Consider the following 18,676-nt stretch of genomic DNA (forward strand, 5'->3'; position numbering starts at 1 on the left):
TGAAAAAACTCAGGCTTGACTGTATACTGTAACCCTATTCAGAGTCCTGACCACAGACTACAATCACCCAGAGGCAGCTTGACTTGACTGAGTCATTAAGGTAGAAACAAGAGCAAAGAAAGTTTTAGTTCATCCGTTCTCAGTGTGAGGAAATTAACATTTCTGCTTCAATAAATCTGCAAAATTTCTACTCATCTTTGCTTCATTAGTGGACATTTTAACCCTTTAATGCACAACACGGGTCAAAAGTGACCCATATTCATTGGCTTTCTCTTGACTCATGTTGCACATCAAAGGGTTGAAGTATTTTAACTCAAAAGGCAAATAAGGAAAAATAACAACATTAGTTAATCTTACCACGAGTCGAAATGTGCACGTGACTATAGCTGGTAATAAATAGACTGGAAGTGAAGTGTTCACGAGCTGGAATTGTCTGGAAAAACTACTTTTCAAACTGAAGCTCAGCGAGTAGAACGGACAAGTTATTTTTAGACAAAATTTTACATAAAAGCTTGCCCCATGGAAGCAGCAGCAGCACCCTCTGACTTCAGTGCCCTTCATGAAACAACACGATAAAACACATTAGAAATAAAAATCCTGCCTCTGAGCAAGGACAATGATTCACCTGCCCGGTGTCAGGAAAAAAACGCTACAGCTGCAGCTCTCTAATCTGGTTTTTGTGCATTATTTGAAACATAAACAGTCCAAATCTTTCCATCTGTTATATTACATTTATCCTGGAAGTATCTGGAATAATAAAAAATAAATATATCTCAAGTCTAGTAAGGCTCTCATCGGACAATTCCATAAATATAGTGAGAATTTAACAGTCTTTTAACACAACTAAACCAAGATAAAGTCAAGTTTATTTTGTACAAATGCAAATATTTTACATGACCTGAGGCACAGGTGCTACAAGAGAAAACAATGAGCTCACTCATCACCACAAGGGGGCAGCGGCATGATTAGATGAAGTCCCATCCATGTAACAGCAGTCCAGAGCTCCAAATGTTCGGCCCCATGCGCGTTCTTATGGAAACAAATCTCCCTTTGTCTTACACGTCATCCGTCCTTTACAGGTTCAGAGGAAGTCGTACAGGTACTTCACAATGTCAAAGTTCACCGTCCTGGAAGATAAATCACACCGAGCACGTTCTCAGTGAAATAAACGTGTAAAGGTCACTTCTCTGGAATAATTCAGTCTCTGTCAGGGAAGTGGGTTAAGAGACAAACCCTCACGAACCTGGAAACGGCGCAGATGAAGTCCAGAGAAACGGCACATTTGTACTTGGGCGCGTCGAGCTGGTCGTCGTGGCTGACCTGAGTCAACAGCTGTAAGGTCACCAGAGAGGAAATCTAAACGGGGACGGAGAGAAAGCAACATGACTCTGTGCTCCACTTCTTCAAACACAGCTCCCCCGCTTTGATGCCGAGGCAATAAGTGATGAAAGCCAGCTGCTCAGATATGGGTCGAGCCTAATTTCCTAAAACCGTTTCATGCTCGGGGCCATAAATAGATCTGTGTTTGGCCTCAGATCCCAAAACTCACGAACATACGGGTAGAAAACTCCGTTTATTAGGCTTGATTCAACACAGAATAGTGCTGCACTTACACATCGAAACTAAAACAAACATCCTTTAACATCCTCTGATTATTGCAGTGTAAACTCTTTTTCTTTTGCTTATCTGGCAAATGGGGGGAAAAGTGTGAAATTATTTTCCATATTCTGTGGTTCCCTGAGGCTTCGGCTAACTTCAGGACTCTAAATCATAGAGAGAGAGACTTTACAGCGGGAATGAATGAGGGGCAACATTAGAGCACAAGGAGAGGAAAACGGTGGCGTTTAAGAGGGCAATCACAGGCAGAGATACACAAAGAAAACTAATGTTTTGGAGCACACAAATCCTCACAGATATCAAAGACAACCCCCACTTTATCAGCAGATAAAGGCCACATCCTGAGGTAAAGAATGGTGATAAAAAATGTGAAAGAGTTCTTGATATAAGTGCAATCATGAGGCTCTTGTGCAAATGTTTTGATCATAGGACCATCGTTGCATCATTTATTATTGTGGGTGATTTTTGTGCAGTTTGTCCATGGGGCTGTTTTCACATTTTCCTGCTCGAGATGCAAAGTTTCCTCTTAACTTACCTGAAAAAAAAGCAAATCTATAATTCTCCAGTGCACATATTACACTGGAAAAAAATGCCCCTCTCAAGACAAGAAAAAAAACTTTTCTTCAAGAAACTTTTACTTTGAAAAAAGTGAAAAAAAAAATCTTTCTTGAAATAAGATGTGATATTTAGAATATTGAGATCTCAAAATTAGCTGGGAAAACTTATTTTAAGCAACATTTTACCAGAATTGTCAAGCTTAGGTGTCCTAAAACAAGCTAAACCAGATATTTGCTTTCATGTAGCCTCCTAATTTGAGACGTATTAACCCTCCTGTTGTCTTCATTTACAGACATGAAAAAAATATTGTTTCCTTGTCTGAAAAAAAAAATCTGCCAAAAGTTCCCCAAATTTCTGAAAATTTGCAAAACCTTCAGAAAGAAAACTCCAATAATTCCTTAAAAGTTTTATTTCAAAGAAAATTCTTGTAAATATTTTCCAAAAAAATGAGTAAAAATCTTCCAAAAAAAAATCCTAAAAATAACTTAAGTGATTCCATATGTATCAGTAAAACTTCTGATATTTTCTTTAAGAACATTCACCAAAAAATCAACCAAAATCCAGCGAATTTCGCTGGATTTTGGTTGATTTTTTGGTGAATGTTCTTAAGAAACATTTTTTAACATTTCTTTTTTCCACCAAAAAATGTTCAAAGATTTCCCAAAAATGCTGAAAATGTGGATATTAGAAGTTTCACTGTGAAAATATATATTTTCCCACATTTTCAAACTTTAAAACGGGTCAGTTTGACCTGCAGAGCGACATGAGGGTTAAACTTAATTTGAGTTTTCTTGTAAAATTCAACTCAAAACAAGATAATTTCAAGATTGTTTGACGTAACAAGATATTTAGGACAGATTGTCTTAAAGCAAGTCCTTCCATCTTGCTGAAATGTTGCTTGTTAAGTGAATCTGAAATCAAGTAGGATGAGACATTTTGACTAAAAATAAGAGAAACAGGCTCGGTAAGATTGTGAGTTTTTGCAGTGTTGAGTTGGCTTTTCAGAGATTTATAAGGAAACATCTTATAAATAAAATGACAAAACATTCACACATTAATAAATTCTGTCCTTTTCAATACTGCAATTTTACCTTTTCATGTAAAAACCAAAGCAGACAAATTGTTTTTCGAAGAAGAAGCGTTTGAATCTCTTTAACCTCGTCTCAAGGACAGCTATCCTGATTGTTTAGTAAAATACGGTACAAAAGCAGCCGAATGCAACCTGAGAGAAGATGCTGGCCGTCGGTGCGACTCTGCTGTCGACCACGCTGTAAAAAATGGCGAGCAAGCGGTCCAGAGGGAAGGGCTTCGGCCCCAGGAGGTGGTTACTCGTCTAGAGGAGACAAACAAACATTATGCGAACAAGTTAAATCTAAATTTTATGTAAGACTGGTCAGTTTGGGGTAATTACCTTCTCATTCTTCTTCAAGAAGTTTGTTTTTCTGATTTTGCCGTGGTGCTGTTGGCAGAAACGGTGGATCATGTTCGTTAAAAGTCAAAACTAGTCATTAATATCCTTAATTATTATCAATAAAAATAATAAAACAACCTTTAGGAAGAAGCGTTTATCGGTGCGGGCAGGGTTATACGATGCCAGATAGGCAGCAATCAGCAGGAACTTGGAGTAAAAAGGCAGTTCAACGTGAGTGTGAGCTGATAAACCTTAAAATGAAAAGAGCAAACGCAACATATCAGCCTCCTTGTACACTTATATGCGCTGATATTCTGTCCACAGCACAGGGGAAAACTGTCACGGCAGCGTATCTGAACATCTGCTCTGTTGTACCTCTCAACGCTCCGGCTTCCTTCGCCTCCATCAGCTGCATCTGCTCCCACTGAAGACTGGAAAGAAGAACAAGAGGACGCCCAGAACAATCAGAGGCGTAATCACAGCGTACTTCATGAGCGTATTTATGCAAAGAGCTCAGACCTGGACACCTCCCGAAGGTAAACCGTCTGCATGGCTTTCTTTAAATGTGGTTCGATGTTCCTCCACAGCTTGTGCGTGTCAGTCTCTTTCACTAAACACATGAAATAAAGCAGGATATTTTCCACTGAAGTGCAAAGAAAAATGTCAAACTAAAGCTGCACCGATCAATACTTTTTTTGCAACTAGTTTCCTTATATTCTACGGAGCATTTGGCCGATTTCCTCGTGTATTTACAGCCACAGCAGGCAGCTGTTCAGCAGAACATTCAATCAGCTGGTGGTTGAAGAACAAAGCCGAACATCAGGTGGCCGTAGTCCTGATATTTCATTCTTACGAGACCAAGAGGAGCACCAAACAGTGGCAAGAAAACAAAAGATTTAGTTGAGAATCAGCAACACGACGGGGAAGCCATGAGACGCCATGCGGAGAAAGAACCGTGACAGGCCAGCTTTGACTTTTTGTTTTTAGAGGAGTGAGTTCACTTGACAGGAGCTTTTGGGTCCCGCACACCTCAAAATACTTTAATTCTGTCAGGATTACGAACCATTTCTTCCTGTGCATTTGGCATTTCAGGCTTTGACTGGCAAAAGGCACGAACTGGGCATAATACAGGGCGTCTCAAAAAAACCCAAAAACTGACATTTCACAGGTGAATGACGCTGGCAATTCTTCTTGGAATAACCTCAGATTTTCACAGAAAGTACAGAAACAGATGCAGATTTTATATTTTATTTTGGTTCGGTTTTCAGGTCGAGCCATTTTGCGTCTTGGAATCTGCTCCACACAGTCACCCAATGCAAAATTTGGAAAAACTTCACCAACTGGCAAACAAATCTGGAAAAATTTAAAGAGGAAGGCTGCTTATTAAAGGATCTGGTAGACCATCATCAACATCAGCAGATTCCAAAATGACTTCTCTTTGGGAGTGAAAGGAAAACAGAACAAAAATAAAGCATTAAATGTAAAATTTTGATCCGTTTCTGTTCAATTTGTGAAAATCTGAGGTTATTTCAACAAGAATTGCCAAAATCACTGGCCTGTGAAATGATGTCTAATTTTTTGGGACGCCCTGTATTTATTTATTTTTTGCTATTAGATGCTTGTTACCATCCTTGAAGACTTTCCAGGTTGAAAAAGACAACCTGTCTAGAAATCTGGCTTCACAGTCCTCAAGTGAACATCTACAACTGAAGGATGCTCTGCTTCTGGTGGATGTGGAACAGACTAGTGTCACCATGACAACTTCACACAGCCAACGTTTTGTTTTCAGCTCGTTTCTCTGCGACCCAGAGACAAAAAAAAAAATCAAAACAGAAACAACATTAGCCAAACTTGCACTACATGCCTCTGGGTTTGCTGCTGACACATCCTCCGCAAATCCCTCCGTTTTCGAAACCGAGCTACAACACAACAACTCCACAGACCTTGCAGGACGATTAAACGTTAAAACAGCAGCGGCCGTCCTCCCTCCATGTCAACACTGCTCTCACACTGGACGAGCAAAACTGCATCTCCCTGTTGATGTGCTCTGGTTGTTTGTTTGTCATTCTTTTTGTTTAAAAACAAAAGAGAAACGGGTCATTTTATGTGGTTTCAATTTCTTGTGATGGAAGATAGCCACAAAACAACTTTCCATGAAAAAAATTAGAGCTCTAGCTCTATTAGTTCCAAACTTATGAGATCTTGATTTTTTTTAGAATTTGGATCTAAACCCACCCCCTAAATCCTCGCCTAGGATTTTGCACTATTTAACTGCTTATTTCTCAGCTTCTAGACATAATTGATGGCTGAAATTTGGCAGACAAGCTCACAGCAACCCTCTGACATCACATGTAGCCTCACAGCCTCCTAGCTACTCTCTGCAGACTACAGGAGCCTTCTAAAAATGCTAAAAATTAAGAAAAACACACTCGCGAGTAGGTTTTATGAGTCTAAAATTACTAGAAATGTTATAAATGTTGACCCAAGGACCGCTCTGTCCTATTCTAAACAAAAATGTATGATAACTTACAAAGTTGGAGACTTCTGGGGGTATCATATAGAAAGATATGAGCTGCTAAAGTATGGACCCCACAAAAAGTGACCAATTTTGGCGAGGCCGGAAGGCGATGTGGCACAGGTGGTAGAGATCTATAAATTTGTAGAAAATATCTTCCATCATGCTACTACAAGCCTACAAAATTCCGGTTTGGTTTCTCTTCTCCTTCATTCAGGGATGATAACCACGATCCACTGTGCGGCTCATTTTAAAACACATAAGGGTGAATTTAAATGCTGATCTATCTGCTAAATGAAAACACCCCTTCAGGCTTTACCTTTCCCTTCTTCCACGGGCTCACAGAACTTTGAGAAGTTGAGTGCGGCCTGTTGAGTACAGAAAACAAGAGAAATCAGCGGGAAAGACAGTCAAAGCAATAAAAAAAATCTGATAAAGTGGTTTTCTGACCAGGTGTCGCAGCTCTCTGAGGTCTCGACACGCCGAGTAAAAGACTCCCAGCAGGATGTGGATGTAGGAGGAGTAAAACTCAGCCGAGTATGAAGGGTGTCGGTCCTGGGACAAAATCTGCTGTAGCTCACCTAAAAGAGATTCACTGGGCTGTCAAACATCCCAAAATAAAAGCCGTGAAAAGAAAGTGCTGCCTCTCTAAAAGCAGCAACAGATTCTCACATATTAACCGCAATGTTCCACTCCCACAAAGAGCTGCTTTCAATGCAATATTCCTCCACAGCGGCTGCCTGAAGTGTTAGAGAAGAATCGCAGGTACAAATCTCACATCACACATGCAGTGTGGTGGAAGTGATTCGTGCAGCACGCGTGGTCACGGTAATACCTTTGCTGTAGTCTGGGAAATGGAGCAGAAGCGGCTCAAAGCAGCCGGTGTTTGGTCTGAACTTGTCCCACGCGATTTCACTGAGCAGGATGACGGTGACGTTGTCTCCAACCTGAGGAACAGATGCACGGATTTACAAATGTCTGATACGGTGGTTGCTTGGTCTAACAACTGGATTCGACACTTCAGTTTGGTGTCTCCATGGATACAGCCAGCTTGAATTTAAGTGTCCATAACTCGTGATTTGTGTCGAACCGATGAGTCGATCCGAACAAAATGACAGCAGAGATTCTAATCAAGCAAAATGTGCCAAACAGTCAGTTTTTAGCTTCAGCGCTTTCCTTGTTCAGTTAATTTTTAATTGATCTGATGAGCATAACTGATCTCAGTGTCAATCTTTCAGTCAATAAATTACATTAAAATTAAAGTGAGCGTTAAAACAGCTACAAAATAACAAGCAAATGACATATGATGATGAAAAAATGAAGGCAGAGCGCATTATGTGAACAAATGTTGCTTAAAAAGGTAGCTATGCGTAATATGTTTGCCTGGGAACAAGATGCCGCCCCTCCAACCATTACAGTGAAAACACACTGCAAGTCACAACCCTACAAAACTGCACCAGAAATGTCCCATTTGTCTGGAGAGAGCAACGCCAGAAAAGCCAATTACTGTTCACAGGTGACAGCCTGAACCTGAAGCGCAGAACTTCAGCAGTGAGGATAATTACTCAGGCGCTGTCAGTGGGTTTTGACTGCTACCTTTTTTATACTTTAACAGTGCTAAACAAAATAGATTAGATGATATTTAGATATCTAATAGCAATTATTCTGACAAATATTGCAAAAACAACCGGATCTGAAGTGTTTTCTAGAAGTCAACCTTCAGTATTCGTCGTCTAATGCTATCAGTTTAAAATGTGAGATGGAGCATTATTATACGAGACGCCATCAAAAGCGTGACCGTCACACAAAGACAACAAAGAGGAAGAATCTGGGGTGCCAATGAAATCAAAACTTGACAGATAACCTCCTTAAACAGCATTAATTTGTGACAGTTTGGTCAATATTTGTGCAATAATGCTGTCACTGAAATAAGAAATTCTCTTCAAAGATGCCTTTTACATTGAAGTGTTTGCACAAAGTTACTTTTTTAAAGTTGAATTCAACCTTTTTAATTTTTCCCCTTAAGGATATTGGCTATTAAACTGATACTACAGTTAAAAACTCTGGGAAGGATGCTCTGTATAATGCATATCATAAATTGTAGCCTTTGTTGAGTGGGCAACCCATAAATAGGGTTATAGTCCCCGATGCAGTGGTTGTGGGTTCGAATCCATCCACATTTCCTGTCTCTCCACTGTCGTATATAATAAAGTCTAAAAAAAAAAACTGTAGCTTTGGTGTTTGCATCCGGAGCATTTGCAACCTTTTCTCGTACGTTTTCCACTTCATACCACGGGCTGCATCATGTTCTGAGGTGCTGTAACCTACTCCATCTCTGCAGCTGCTCCCCTCTTAAGCGCTGACACACCAATCTTTCTCAGCTGAGGTGAAATGCAAAGCTACCAGTGCACCGCCGTGTTGAGAACTGCAGCACGTGAACTCGTTTGGCTTCTGCACAAAAGACGTTTATCTATAAAAGTCCCACACTCCGGTTTTAATAAGCCTTGCTTTGTGTCATTAACAGTTACAAACCACAAACATATTCAGTTGATAATGGTACAACACAGAGAAAGACCCCAGAAATTAATCAAACAGTTGAAATCTTGCAGTTGATTAATTTTCGGAGGCAGTTTAAGTGCCGTTAAAGTGCCTTAAATTAAAAAAGCAATTATCTGAACGAGCTCCACACAGTGAGTTACCCTTGGAAGAAGAATGTGCAGATCGATCCTCAGTATGGCAGAGAATCAGTGCACAACAACACAACATCTAAGCTACCGCTGGGTTGGCACTGACATTAAAACTCTGTCCTTACCTGCTAAAACGTTAAGCTGGGTGGTTGTACAACGCTTACGTTCAGTCGCTCTTTATTTTTTTTAACTCGGCAGGATCTGAAAAGTTAATCATTTGAATCTGTGCATGTCATACCTCTCCTTCAAGTCAACCTCGTGGAGAAATTCTAATAAGCATCAGGGACACAGCAACTCTTCATTATCCTGTCACCCTTCACATGTGTGTAAATCTCCTTTCTAATTATCACTTCATAATCCCGTGTGGCAGCACCGAAGCAGCATGACGTTAAAAAAAGACAGATTCACTCACAAGCTACCTTTGAGCATTTAGCTCTCACTGGAATAAATCTGAAATTATCGCATAAGTCTTGATGTCTTTAATTAAAATTCTATGAGTGGCAGCCTTCCTTCCTTCCCTCCATCAACATACATCCTTCCTTCCATCAACATACTTCCATCCTTCCTTCCTGCAACATACTTCCTTCCTTCCTTCCATCAACATACTTCCATCCTTCCTTCCTTCAACATACTTCCTTCCTTCCTTCCATCAACATACTTCCTTCCTTCCTTCAACATACTTCCTTCCTTCCTTCAATATACTTCCTTCCTTCCTTCCTTCCATCAACATACTTCCTTCCTTCCTTCCATCAACATACTTCCTTCCTTCCTTCAACATACTTCCTTCCTTCCTTCAACATACTTCCTTCCTTCCTTCAATATACTTCCTTCCTTCCTTCCTTCCATCAACATACTTCCTTCCTTCCTTCCATCAACATACTTCCTTCCTTCCTTCAACATACTTCCTTCCTTCCTTCAATATACTTCCTTCCTTCCTTCAATATACTTCCTTCCTTCCTTCCTTCCATCAACATACTTCCATCCTTCCTTCCTGCAACATACTTCCTTCCTTCCTTCCATCAACATACTTCCATCCTTCCTTCCTTCAACATACTTCCTTCCTTCCTTCCATCAACATACTTCCTTCCTTCCTTCAACATACTTCCTTCCTTCCTTCAATATACTTCCTTCCTTCCTTCCTTCCATCAACATACTTCCTTCCTTCCTTCCATCAACATACTTCCTTCCTTCCTTCAACATACTTCCTTCCTTCCTTCAATATACTTCCTTCCTTCCTTCCTTCCTGCAACATACTTCCTTCCTTCCTTCCATCAACATACTTCCTTCCTTCCTTCCATCAACATACTTCCTTCCTTCCTTCAACATACTTCCTTCCTTCCTTCAATATACTTCCTTCCTTCCTTCCTTCCATCAACATACTTCCATCCTTCCTTCCATCAACATACTTCCATCCTTCCTTCCATCAACATACTTCCTTCCTTCCTTCCATCAACATACTTCCTTCCTTCCTTCAACATACTTCCTTCCTTCCATCAACATACTTCCATCCTTCCTTCCATCAACATACTTCCTTCCTTCCATCAACATACTTCCATCCTTCCTTCCATCAACATACTTCCTTCCTTCCATCAACATACTTCCATCCTTCCTTCCATCAACATACTTCCTTCCTTCCTTCAACATACTTCCATCCTTCCTTCCTTCAACATACTTCCATCCTTCCTTCCTTCAACATACTTCCATCCTTCCTTCCATCAACATACTTCCATCCTTCCTTCCATCAACATACTTCCTTCCTTCCTTCAACATACTTCCTTCCTTCCTTCAACATACTTCCTTCCTTCCTTCAACATACTTCCTTCCTTCCTTCCTTCCATCAACATACTTCCATCCTTCCTTCCACCAACATACTTCCTTCCTTCCTTCCTTCCATCAACATACTTCCATCCTTCCTTCCATCAACATACTTCCATCCTTCCTTCCTGCAACATACTTCCTTCCTTCCTTCCATCAACATACTTCCATCCTTCCTTCCATCAACATACTTCCTTCCTTCCTTCCATCAACATACTTCCTTCCTTCCTTCAACATACTTCCATCCTTCCTTCCTTCAACATACTTCCATCCTTCCTTCCATCAACATACTTCCATCCTTCCTTCCATCAACATACTTCCTTCCTTCCTTCCTTCAACATACTTCCTTCCTTCCTTCAACATACTTCCTTCCTTCCTTCCTTCCATCAACATACTTCCATCCTTCCTTCCATCAACATACTTCCTTCCTTCCTTCCATCAACATACTTCCATCCTTCCTTCCATCAACATACTTCCATCCTTCCTTCCTGCAACATACTTCCTTCCTTCCTTCCATCAACATACTTCCATCCTTCCTTCCATCAACATACTTCCTTCCTTCCTTCCATCAACATACTTCCTTCCTTCCTTCAACATACTTCCATCCTTCCTTCCTTCAACATACTCCCTCCTTCCTTCCTTCCTTCCATCAACATACTCCCTCCTTCCTTCCTTCCTTCCATCAACATCCTCCCTCCGTCCTTCCTTCCTTCCTTCCTTCCTTCCATCAACATACTTCCTTCCTTCCTTCCATCAACATACTTCCTTCCTTCCTTCCATCAACATACTCCCTCCTTCCTTCCTTCCTTCCTTCCATCAACATCCTCCCTCCTTCCTTCCTTCCTTCCTTCCTTCCATCAACATCCTTCCTTCCTTCCTTCCTTCCTTATGAAAGAGCTCCACACACTCAGCTCAAGGTCATTCTCTACAAATGAAGCTCATCCAGTCCCCCTTCATCATCCTAACAGCGCAGCGACAACAACAACAGAGTGGCTCACTTGATAGATAACACAGAGCGCTTTCTCACCAATTCCTGAAGACGCAGGAGAGCAGGGAGGAGATTGGCATCGCTGTCTCTGAGAAGCTCGGCCTTTTCCATCACCTGAAAAATGCATATGTACAATTCAGGGCTTTTTAAACATCCATACTGAGTAAAGCACAGATTGGGAACGGGCGTTTGTGTTTTAGGTTGCACCAAAAAACAAAAAAAGAACAAAAGATGAAGCCAAAACACTAGAATAAACCTCCACCTGTGCTGGCTGGAAATTACACTTATTTTCTTCAGGCTTATGCATCTGGAGCTTTGTTTAGCATCTATTTGCATATGTTGTCACTGCTAATCGTGCATCATATCATCAAGAATAAACAATCTGACGTGCTGTGGAAGAGCAGTGCTGTTCTGGCAGAGCGTGAAGTGCACGGCGCTCACGATGTATCGCGTCTGTTTGGCGGGAGACTGCGAGCGCTGCTGCCTGTAGATGCGTACGAAGTCGGACAGGGAGGGACTGCGGGGCAGCAGCGAGGCGGCATCGCAGCCGAAGAAGGACAGCAGCACTCGTTCAAACAGCAACGCCACCGAGACGCATTCCACACAGCTGACGGCGGCGTGATGCAGCTGCAGAGGGAGGGAATGATGAAAGAAGGTCAGTTTGATGCCTGTGGAGGCGACGCACACCTTCACGTCAACCTTCTGCCTTTGCTTAAGCACGACAACCTGCACCGAATGAAACGACAAGTTAAGTGTCACTGCAATAATGTGAAGCTAATTAATCAGCAAATAGAAGTTGTGCAGAACACATAAGCAAATAATTTTGAAAACTCATCATTTCAGCCCTTTTTCTGAAACCAAATAATAAATACTTTCTGGTTGCTGCTTCTTTTTGGCTTTTATATTGAAGGAGAATAAGATTTGAAGGGGAGTTTTTTCACTGATTTTTGACATTTGTCGGCCAAATGATTGATTGTTTAATCAAAACATTGATATTTAATAATTACACATTACTTTGGGTCATTAGTTGCAGCCCTAGTTAGCTAGTTAGTTTGTATTTATAATTTCTCACATCCACATTGTGAGAAATTGTCTGATGGGACAAAACGGTTGACGGAACAAGCAAGAAGGTATTATCAAACAACCATGACCTAAGAAAACAAATATTCAGCTGGCATAGAAAAGAAGGAAGTAAAGAGTGTTAGTAAAATGATCAGGAGGCTACCAGGTCATTGTTCTTAATGTATGTGGAACAAAAGACTTCCTGTACAGTTTTTCGTGACCGTTACTTATCTATTGCAGGTAAAAGTTAAGCGCAAAAGGATCAAAACAGCTTTTTTTTCTCTGACATCTTGCGATTCTAAGTCTAAATTTTAAAGCAGGAAAGGAAAAATACACCCAACACACATTCAAAGTATGTTAGCTTTGAGCGCTGTGACAATTTTGTACTTTGGATAGAAGGTAATATTCCTGAGGATAAAGCACTTCCCCAGTGGTCCAATGAAAAAGCTCTGCATGCCCTAAACGCTTTAAATGCTTCAGGTTGATATAAAGTTAAAGATGTCTGTTATTTGAACTCTATAACGTGAATGTCATGCCTAAGATTTTACAAATCCGTGTCAGCAGCCTTGTGTGGTAATTCTACATCATGTTTCAGATATATTTGATATTTTTTTAGACATACTTTAACACATCATTCAGCCCTTTTGGTCACTTGACACCAAATGTGCCTCTCACCTCCAGTTCCTTCAGTAAAACGTGCAGCACATGACTCTTCCCTGAAGCCCGATGACCGTAGATGAAGATTGAAGGGTAGCTGTACTGCTGCGGCTGGAGGAACAAAATTCATCAGCTTTAATCCCAACTTCACTGAAGCATTTAACCATGATCGATAACAAATTAAACAAACAAGTTCTTCATCTATTGCTTCTGTGTAACCACACTGCAAACTAATGTCAGCTATATTCTTTTTGAAATCTAGTTAAATCCCGTTAATAGTCACTCTATTTTCTGAACAAATTGATTTCATTGAAAAGCTTCCTCAAGGCTGTTCTGACACCAGAGATCTAATGACAAATGATTAAATCTCAAAAAAATCCAAACATTTGCCAGCCAAGATGGTAATCGAACAAACTATCATCTGATTAATAGTTTTAAATAACTAATATCTGTTCATATGCAACAAACATAGAATTTTAGAAGGTTGACATGACTGTTTCAAGTTGTAAAATGCTTGTAAGTCATCAGTTGTAACGCTGTTTGATGTCATGAAAAGAGTAAAAATGGATGTATGATAAACAGTGATAAAGCCTATTCTTTGGTTTATTCTATTTTTTTTTTCTAAATATTGTAAATGTTTTCATACAATATGGTCCAAATTACTGTGATTTAACTGATAAAGGTGCCACACAAATCAAGCCTATTTTCAGGTCCCAGTCAAATGCGTTTTTAAATGACACAAATCAATCATTAAAACTAGCATTAAAACTGCCTGTACATCCTTGTAGAACAGGGCAACATACATTAGATATGTTGAAAAACTGAAGTCTGCATTGCACATACATGGAGTTGCACATCTAGTAAGAAAGCTTTAAAATGAAATATACATATTCATATTGATATATTTCAAGTTTTTCCAATGACAAAAGAGGCCCATGTGTTCTTTTGAGTGTAAAACACTATTTCAGGCATAAATTATGAATCAACGTGGACTACTTTTGTACATGTCTGAACAAGAGGATGATTCATGTTGCATATTCTGGAGCTTAAAGACTTGGGACACATCCACCTTGTCCTGATGCTTCAGCTAAACTCCTGTACCTCTGACAGGACCAGCCTTCATACCTCCCCCATGAGCGACAGCAGCAGTCCAGCCTGGACCTCTCTGCAGGGCAGCTGCTCTGCGACCCTCTGCAGCTTCTCCTCGTCGTATCCTGGGTGCTGTAACAGCGCAGTCATCCCGCTCTTCTTGCTACAAACGCCGGTTAAGCTGCGCAGGGTTCAGCTAAAAACAACACAGTCAACGTTAGCTTAGCTTTCAGGTACAGACCGTCCAACTTAACGAGGCGACAAAACTCCGTCGTTGACTCAAAAAAAACGTGCCAGCCGAGAAATAACGTCGTACTACTAACTGCGAGCCCGATGAGCTACTGTAAAACCACCCATACGTGAAAATAAAACCCTTAATAAACTTTAAATGCGGTGGAAATGTGTGTTAGATACACACACTCATTTCGCGCGCCTCCAGATGACGCCCTACTCCGTCATCACGTCCCAGCCAATCACAAGTGAGCAATGAATTATGGGTAATATAGTTAAACTCAAAAGCTTCGTAACCATCGTGGCATGTTCTGAAGAAACCTTCGATCGCTGGTCTAACAGTCTCCATGGTGAAGATCGGGATCCGTAAATGACTTCCAGTATGCATAGCGAAGTTGTGTTCTTTCAGCAATTGCATGGCTCTCATCAACTGTCAGTGAAATGCAGAGGTGAAATTCTGATGTGTCCTGGGTCTAGTCCGAGACTTTGGCTTCAGCCAATGCAGAAGTACCAGGGCCTTAAGAACAACTGGAGCAGATGTGGAAGGTGAAATCTACAGTGGTCCTAGGGGAAAAGAGAGCGTTAGGGGCTGTGACCACCAAACATATTGTAGACACAACATCTGAGGAAACCCGTTCAGACAAATAAAACAAAGCCACTGCACTCCTCTCCCTTTGACAGAAAGAAATAACACACCTGCTAAAAGTCGTCCTGGTGTGGATCGCTACCAAAGTAAGGGGTTTAAAGAGACTTCTTCGGGATGTGTATCTACCTACAGATAACAGAAAGACAAAGTAATAAATACACCTACATATAATGTAGGCTATGCATTTTTTTCAAGCACTTTCGGATGAAAACAAACCTGGTTAATCAGTAAACCACTACAGAGACTAAACTGCTGACTTTTGGTTATTTTATTAACATTTTATTACTAAAACCTCTGGACTTTTAGTTACAGACTGTATTTTTGATTGTTTTCATATCAGCCATTATAAAAGTCTGGATATTAAAATAAAATGAGACTGGAACGTGATTTTTTTGACTTTATAGTGGATATCTGTCATCAAACAGAGAATCAGAGGATATTAGTTTCTCTATTTTATTTTATTTTTATTAAATGAATGTGTCTGTTTAAGGTTTCGCGCGTTCCTGGGATAATACGTCAGCCTGGGATTAAGGGATGTGGGCTGGCCCTGTAATATCCGAGGCGATCCTCCAACTCTAATTCAATCGGAGCTCAGCTGCGGTTGTTGCTCCGTCGGTGTCGAGAAACCCAGTGACCGCTTCTCCTCCACAGACACCCGGAACAACAAAGGAGGCTCATTTTTACATCCGTGCGGACAGATGCCGCTTCAGTCTTCTGAACGGGCGGCTTCTGGAGGCTGATTTCCCGGAGCGCACGTTTCGTTTCTGCAGACTGATGGATGGGAAATCAGAAGACCTTGCCACGTATGCGAGAGTGCAGCGATGCTCCGCGTCCGACTGACTGAATAAGAAGCAGACATCGAGCCAGCAGGAGAAGTTGAGCTACAATACAGCGTTCAGATGAAGTAGATGTGAGTTTGCTGAGGTCTACAGATCCAGATTCCGCCTCACAGACCGGAGGATGGTCCCCGGGGCCCCCAACACCACCAGCATGCTGCCCGCGTCCGAAGCCGCCAAGATCTACCAGACCAACTACGTGCGCAACTCCCGCGCCATCGGCGTCCTGTGGGCCATCTTCACCATCCTGTTCGCCATCGTCAACGTGGTGTGCTTCATCCAGCCCTACTGGATCGGGGACGGCGTGGACACCCCTCAGGCGGGCTACTTCGGTCTGTTCCACTACTGCATCGGGAACGGGCTGTCCCGGGACTTGACCTGTCAGGGCAGCTTCACCGAGTTCAGCAGCATCCCGTCCGGTGCGTTCAAGGCTGCCTCCTTCTTCATCGGCATGTCCATGGTGCTGGTCCTCACCTGCATCGGCTGCTTCGCGCTCTTCTTCTTCTGCAGCACCGGGACCGTGTACAAGATCTGCGGCTGGATGCAGCTGGCAGCAGGTAGGAGACTCAGACCACAGGTGGAAGTTCAGGAAACAGGTTCTAGGAGGTCCATGGCTGAGATCAGTCAAGAGTTCACATCAGTTTAGGTTAGTATCTGTGATTCTCATGTTTCCAGTCAGATTGTGGGTATATATGTTGCTCAGCACATGAAAACAGCTGAAATTTAGAGCTACAAATCCAGATGTTGCTTATGCATTTTTTCTCCTCTTTATTGCAATTTTCTTGAAATTCACAAAAATCTACTTGAAATTCCGACAAATTGCAGCTTATATCCTCATTTCCTCACACAGAACCTCAACTGTTGTCAAGTCTGGTGTAAAAACACCAGAAAATATGCACTCTTTGCACCAATATCCAGATGTTTCACTCTTATTTCATAAATACTCTTCTTAACATTACATGTGTATCAGGTGGCGGTTCAGGAAACAGGTTCTGGTCCGTCTGGGGAGGTCCAAGGCTGAGATAGTTCACATCGGTCTGGTATCTGTGTTTCTCATGTTTCCAGTCAGATTGTGGATATGTATAATGCTCAGCACATGAGCAATTTATAGCTAAAATTCCAGATGTTGCTTTTTTTAGTTTAGAAACTCCAGTAGATGCAATTTTTCCCTCCACTTTCTTGCCATTTTCTGGAAAAGTCACAAAAATTCTTTTGAAATTGTCAAAAACTGCAGCTTATATCCTCAATTCCTCACACAGAACCTCAACTATTGTCAAGTTTGGTGCAAAAACACCACAAAATGGTCTAAAAATCCAAATGTTCCGCTCTTTTTTCAGCTAATATTTCATAAATATTCTTATTAACATTACACATGTAAAAATCAAAGTCAAAAAGCAGTCGGTAACTAAAATCCAGATGTTCTCCTCCTTTCTCAGCTCGTTAACTCCAGTAAATACTCTTAACATTACAAATCTGTTGGGGTTTGTCTCTGATTTCACATAATTTACTTTAAATTCTCAAAAACTGCAGCTTATTTCATCATTTCCTCACACAGAACCTCAACTGTTGTCAAGTCTGGTGTAAAAACACCAGAAAATATGCACTCTTTGCACCCATATCCAGATGTTTCACTCTTATTTTAGCTCATATTTCATACCATTACATGTGTATCAGGTGGAGGTTCAGGAAACAGGTTCTGGTCCGTCTGGGGAGGTCCAAGGCTGAGATAGTTCACATCAGTCTGGTATCTGTGATTCTCATGTTTCCAGTCAGATTGTGGATATATATGATGCTCAGCACATGAAAACAGCTGCAATTTAGAGCTACAAATCCAGATGTTGCTTTTTTCTGTGCATTTTTTCCTCCACTTTCATGCAATTTTCTTGAAGTTGTCTTTTTGCGCTTATATCCTCATTTCCTGAAACAGAACCTCAACTCTTAAGTTTGATGTAAAAACACCAGAATATAGTCTTTAAAAATCCACGTTTCGCCCTTATTTGAGCTCATATGTCATAAATACTCTTATTAACACTACATCTGTATAAAGTTTTATCTACTTTTATGTAATTTACTTGGAATTAATGGAAAAATCAGTAATTTCTATCACAAATGTCCAGACTGTGAACATTTATAAAAACAGCTGAACATGGTATACTCCTCTTTCCAGTCAGATTGTGGATATGTACACACGTGGACAAAATTGTTGGTACCCCTCAGTTAAAGAAGGAAAAACCCACAATTCTCACTGAAATCACTTGAAACTCACAAAAGTAACAATAAATAAAAATTTATTGAAAATTAAATCATCAAAAACAGCCATTACTTTTGAATTGTTGATTAACATAATTATTTAAAAAAACAAACTAATGAAACAGGCCTGGACAAAAATGATGGTACCTCTATAAAAGATTGAAAACTATTTGACCAGAGTGACATGATTAACTCAGGTGTGTCATTTAATTGACATCACAGGTGTTTCCAAACTCATAATCAGTCAGTCTGCCTATTTAAAGGGAGACAAGTAGTCACCCTGCTGTTTGGTGAAAAGGTGTGTACCACACTGA

General features: G+C 40.8%; 2 protein-coding genes across 4 annotated transcripts in view; one reads left to right on the forward strand and one right to left on the reverse strand.

Moving 5' to 3' along the window:
• Positions 1-848: 848 nt before the first annotated feature.
• On the reverse strand, positions 849-15,809 carry orc5 (origin recognition complex, subunit 5). 2 transcript variants are annotated; one of them, XM_051959150.1, is made up of 16 exons: positions 15,327-15,809; positions 14,952-15,194; positions 14,436-14,595; positions 13,329-13,421; positions 12,033-12,218; positions 11,631-11,705; positions 6,937-7,048; positions 6,552-6,682; positions 6,421-6,469; positions 4,106-4,196; positions 3,962-4,017; positions 3,725-3,837; positions 3,587-3,634; positions 3,398-3,508; positions 1,244-1,356; positions 849-1,127 (listed from the first exon to the last, which is right to left on the reverse strand). In XM_051959150.1, exons 3-16 carry the CDS (start codon positions 14,547-14,549, stop codon positions 1,082-1,084), a joined length of 1,338 nt encoding a protein of 445 aa, XP_051815110.1. In that variant the 5' UTR covers positions 14,550-14,595; positions 14,952-15,194; positions 15,327-15,809; the 3' UTR covers positions 849-1,081. The 2 variants fall into 2 exon arrangements, with proteins under 2 accessions (XP_051815110.1, XP_051814764.1); XM_051958804.1 differs by having other exon boundaries at positions 14,928-15,194.
• A 31-nt stretch (positions 15,810-15,840) lies between these two features.
• lhfpl3 (LHFPL tetraspan subfamily member 3) overlaps positions 15,841-18,676 on the forward strand; it is a 54,495-nt gene continuing 51,659 nt past the window's right edge. Inside the window, exon 1 of one of the 2 annotated variants that reach the window (XM_022203713.2) lies at positions 15,841-16,669. In XM_022203713.2, the coding sequence (XP_022059405.2) occupies positions 16,237-16,669 (433 nt within the window). In that variant the 5' untranslated portion in view covers positions 15,841-16,236. The remainder of the gene's footprint in view (positions 16,670-18,676) is intronic. The other variant, XM_022203712.2, reaches the window with a different exon arrangement.

This window comes from Acanthochromis polyacanthus, chromosome 1, assembly GCF_021347895.1.
Source record: "Acanthochromis polyacanthus isolate Apoly-LR-REF ecotype Palm Island chromosome 1, KAUST_Apoly_ChrSc, whole genome shotgun sequence".
NCBI lineage: Eukaryota > Metazoa > Chordata > Actinopteri > Pomacentridae > Acanthochromis > Acanthochromis polyacanthus.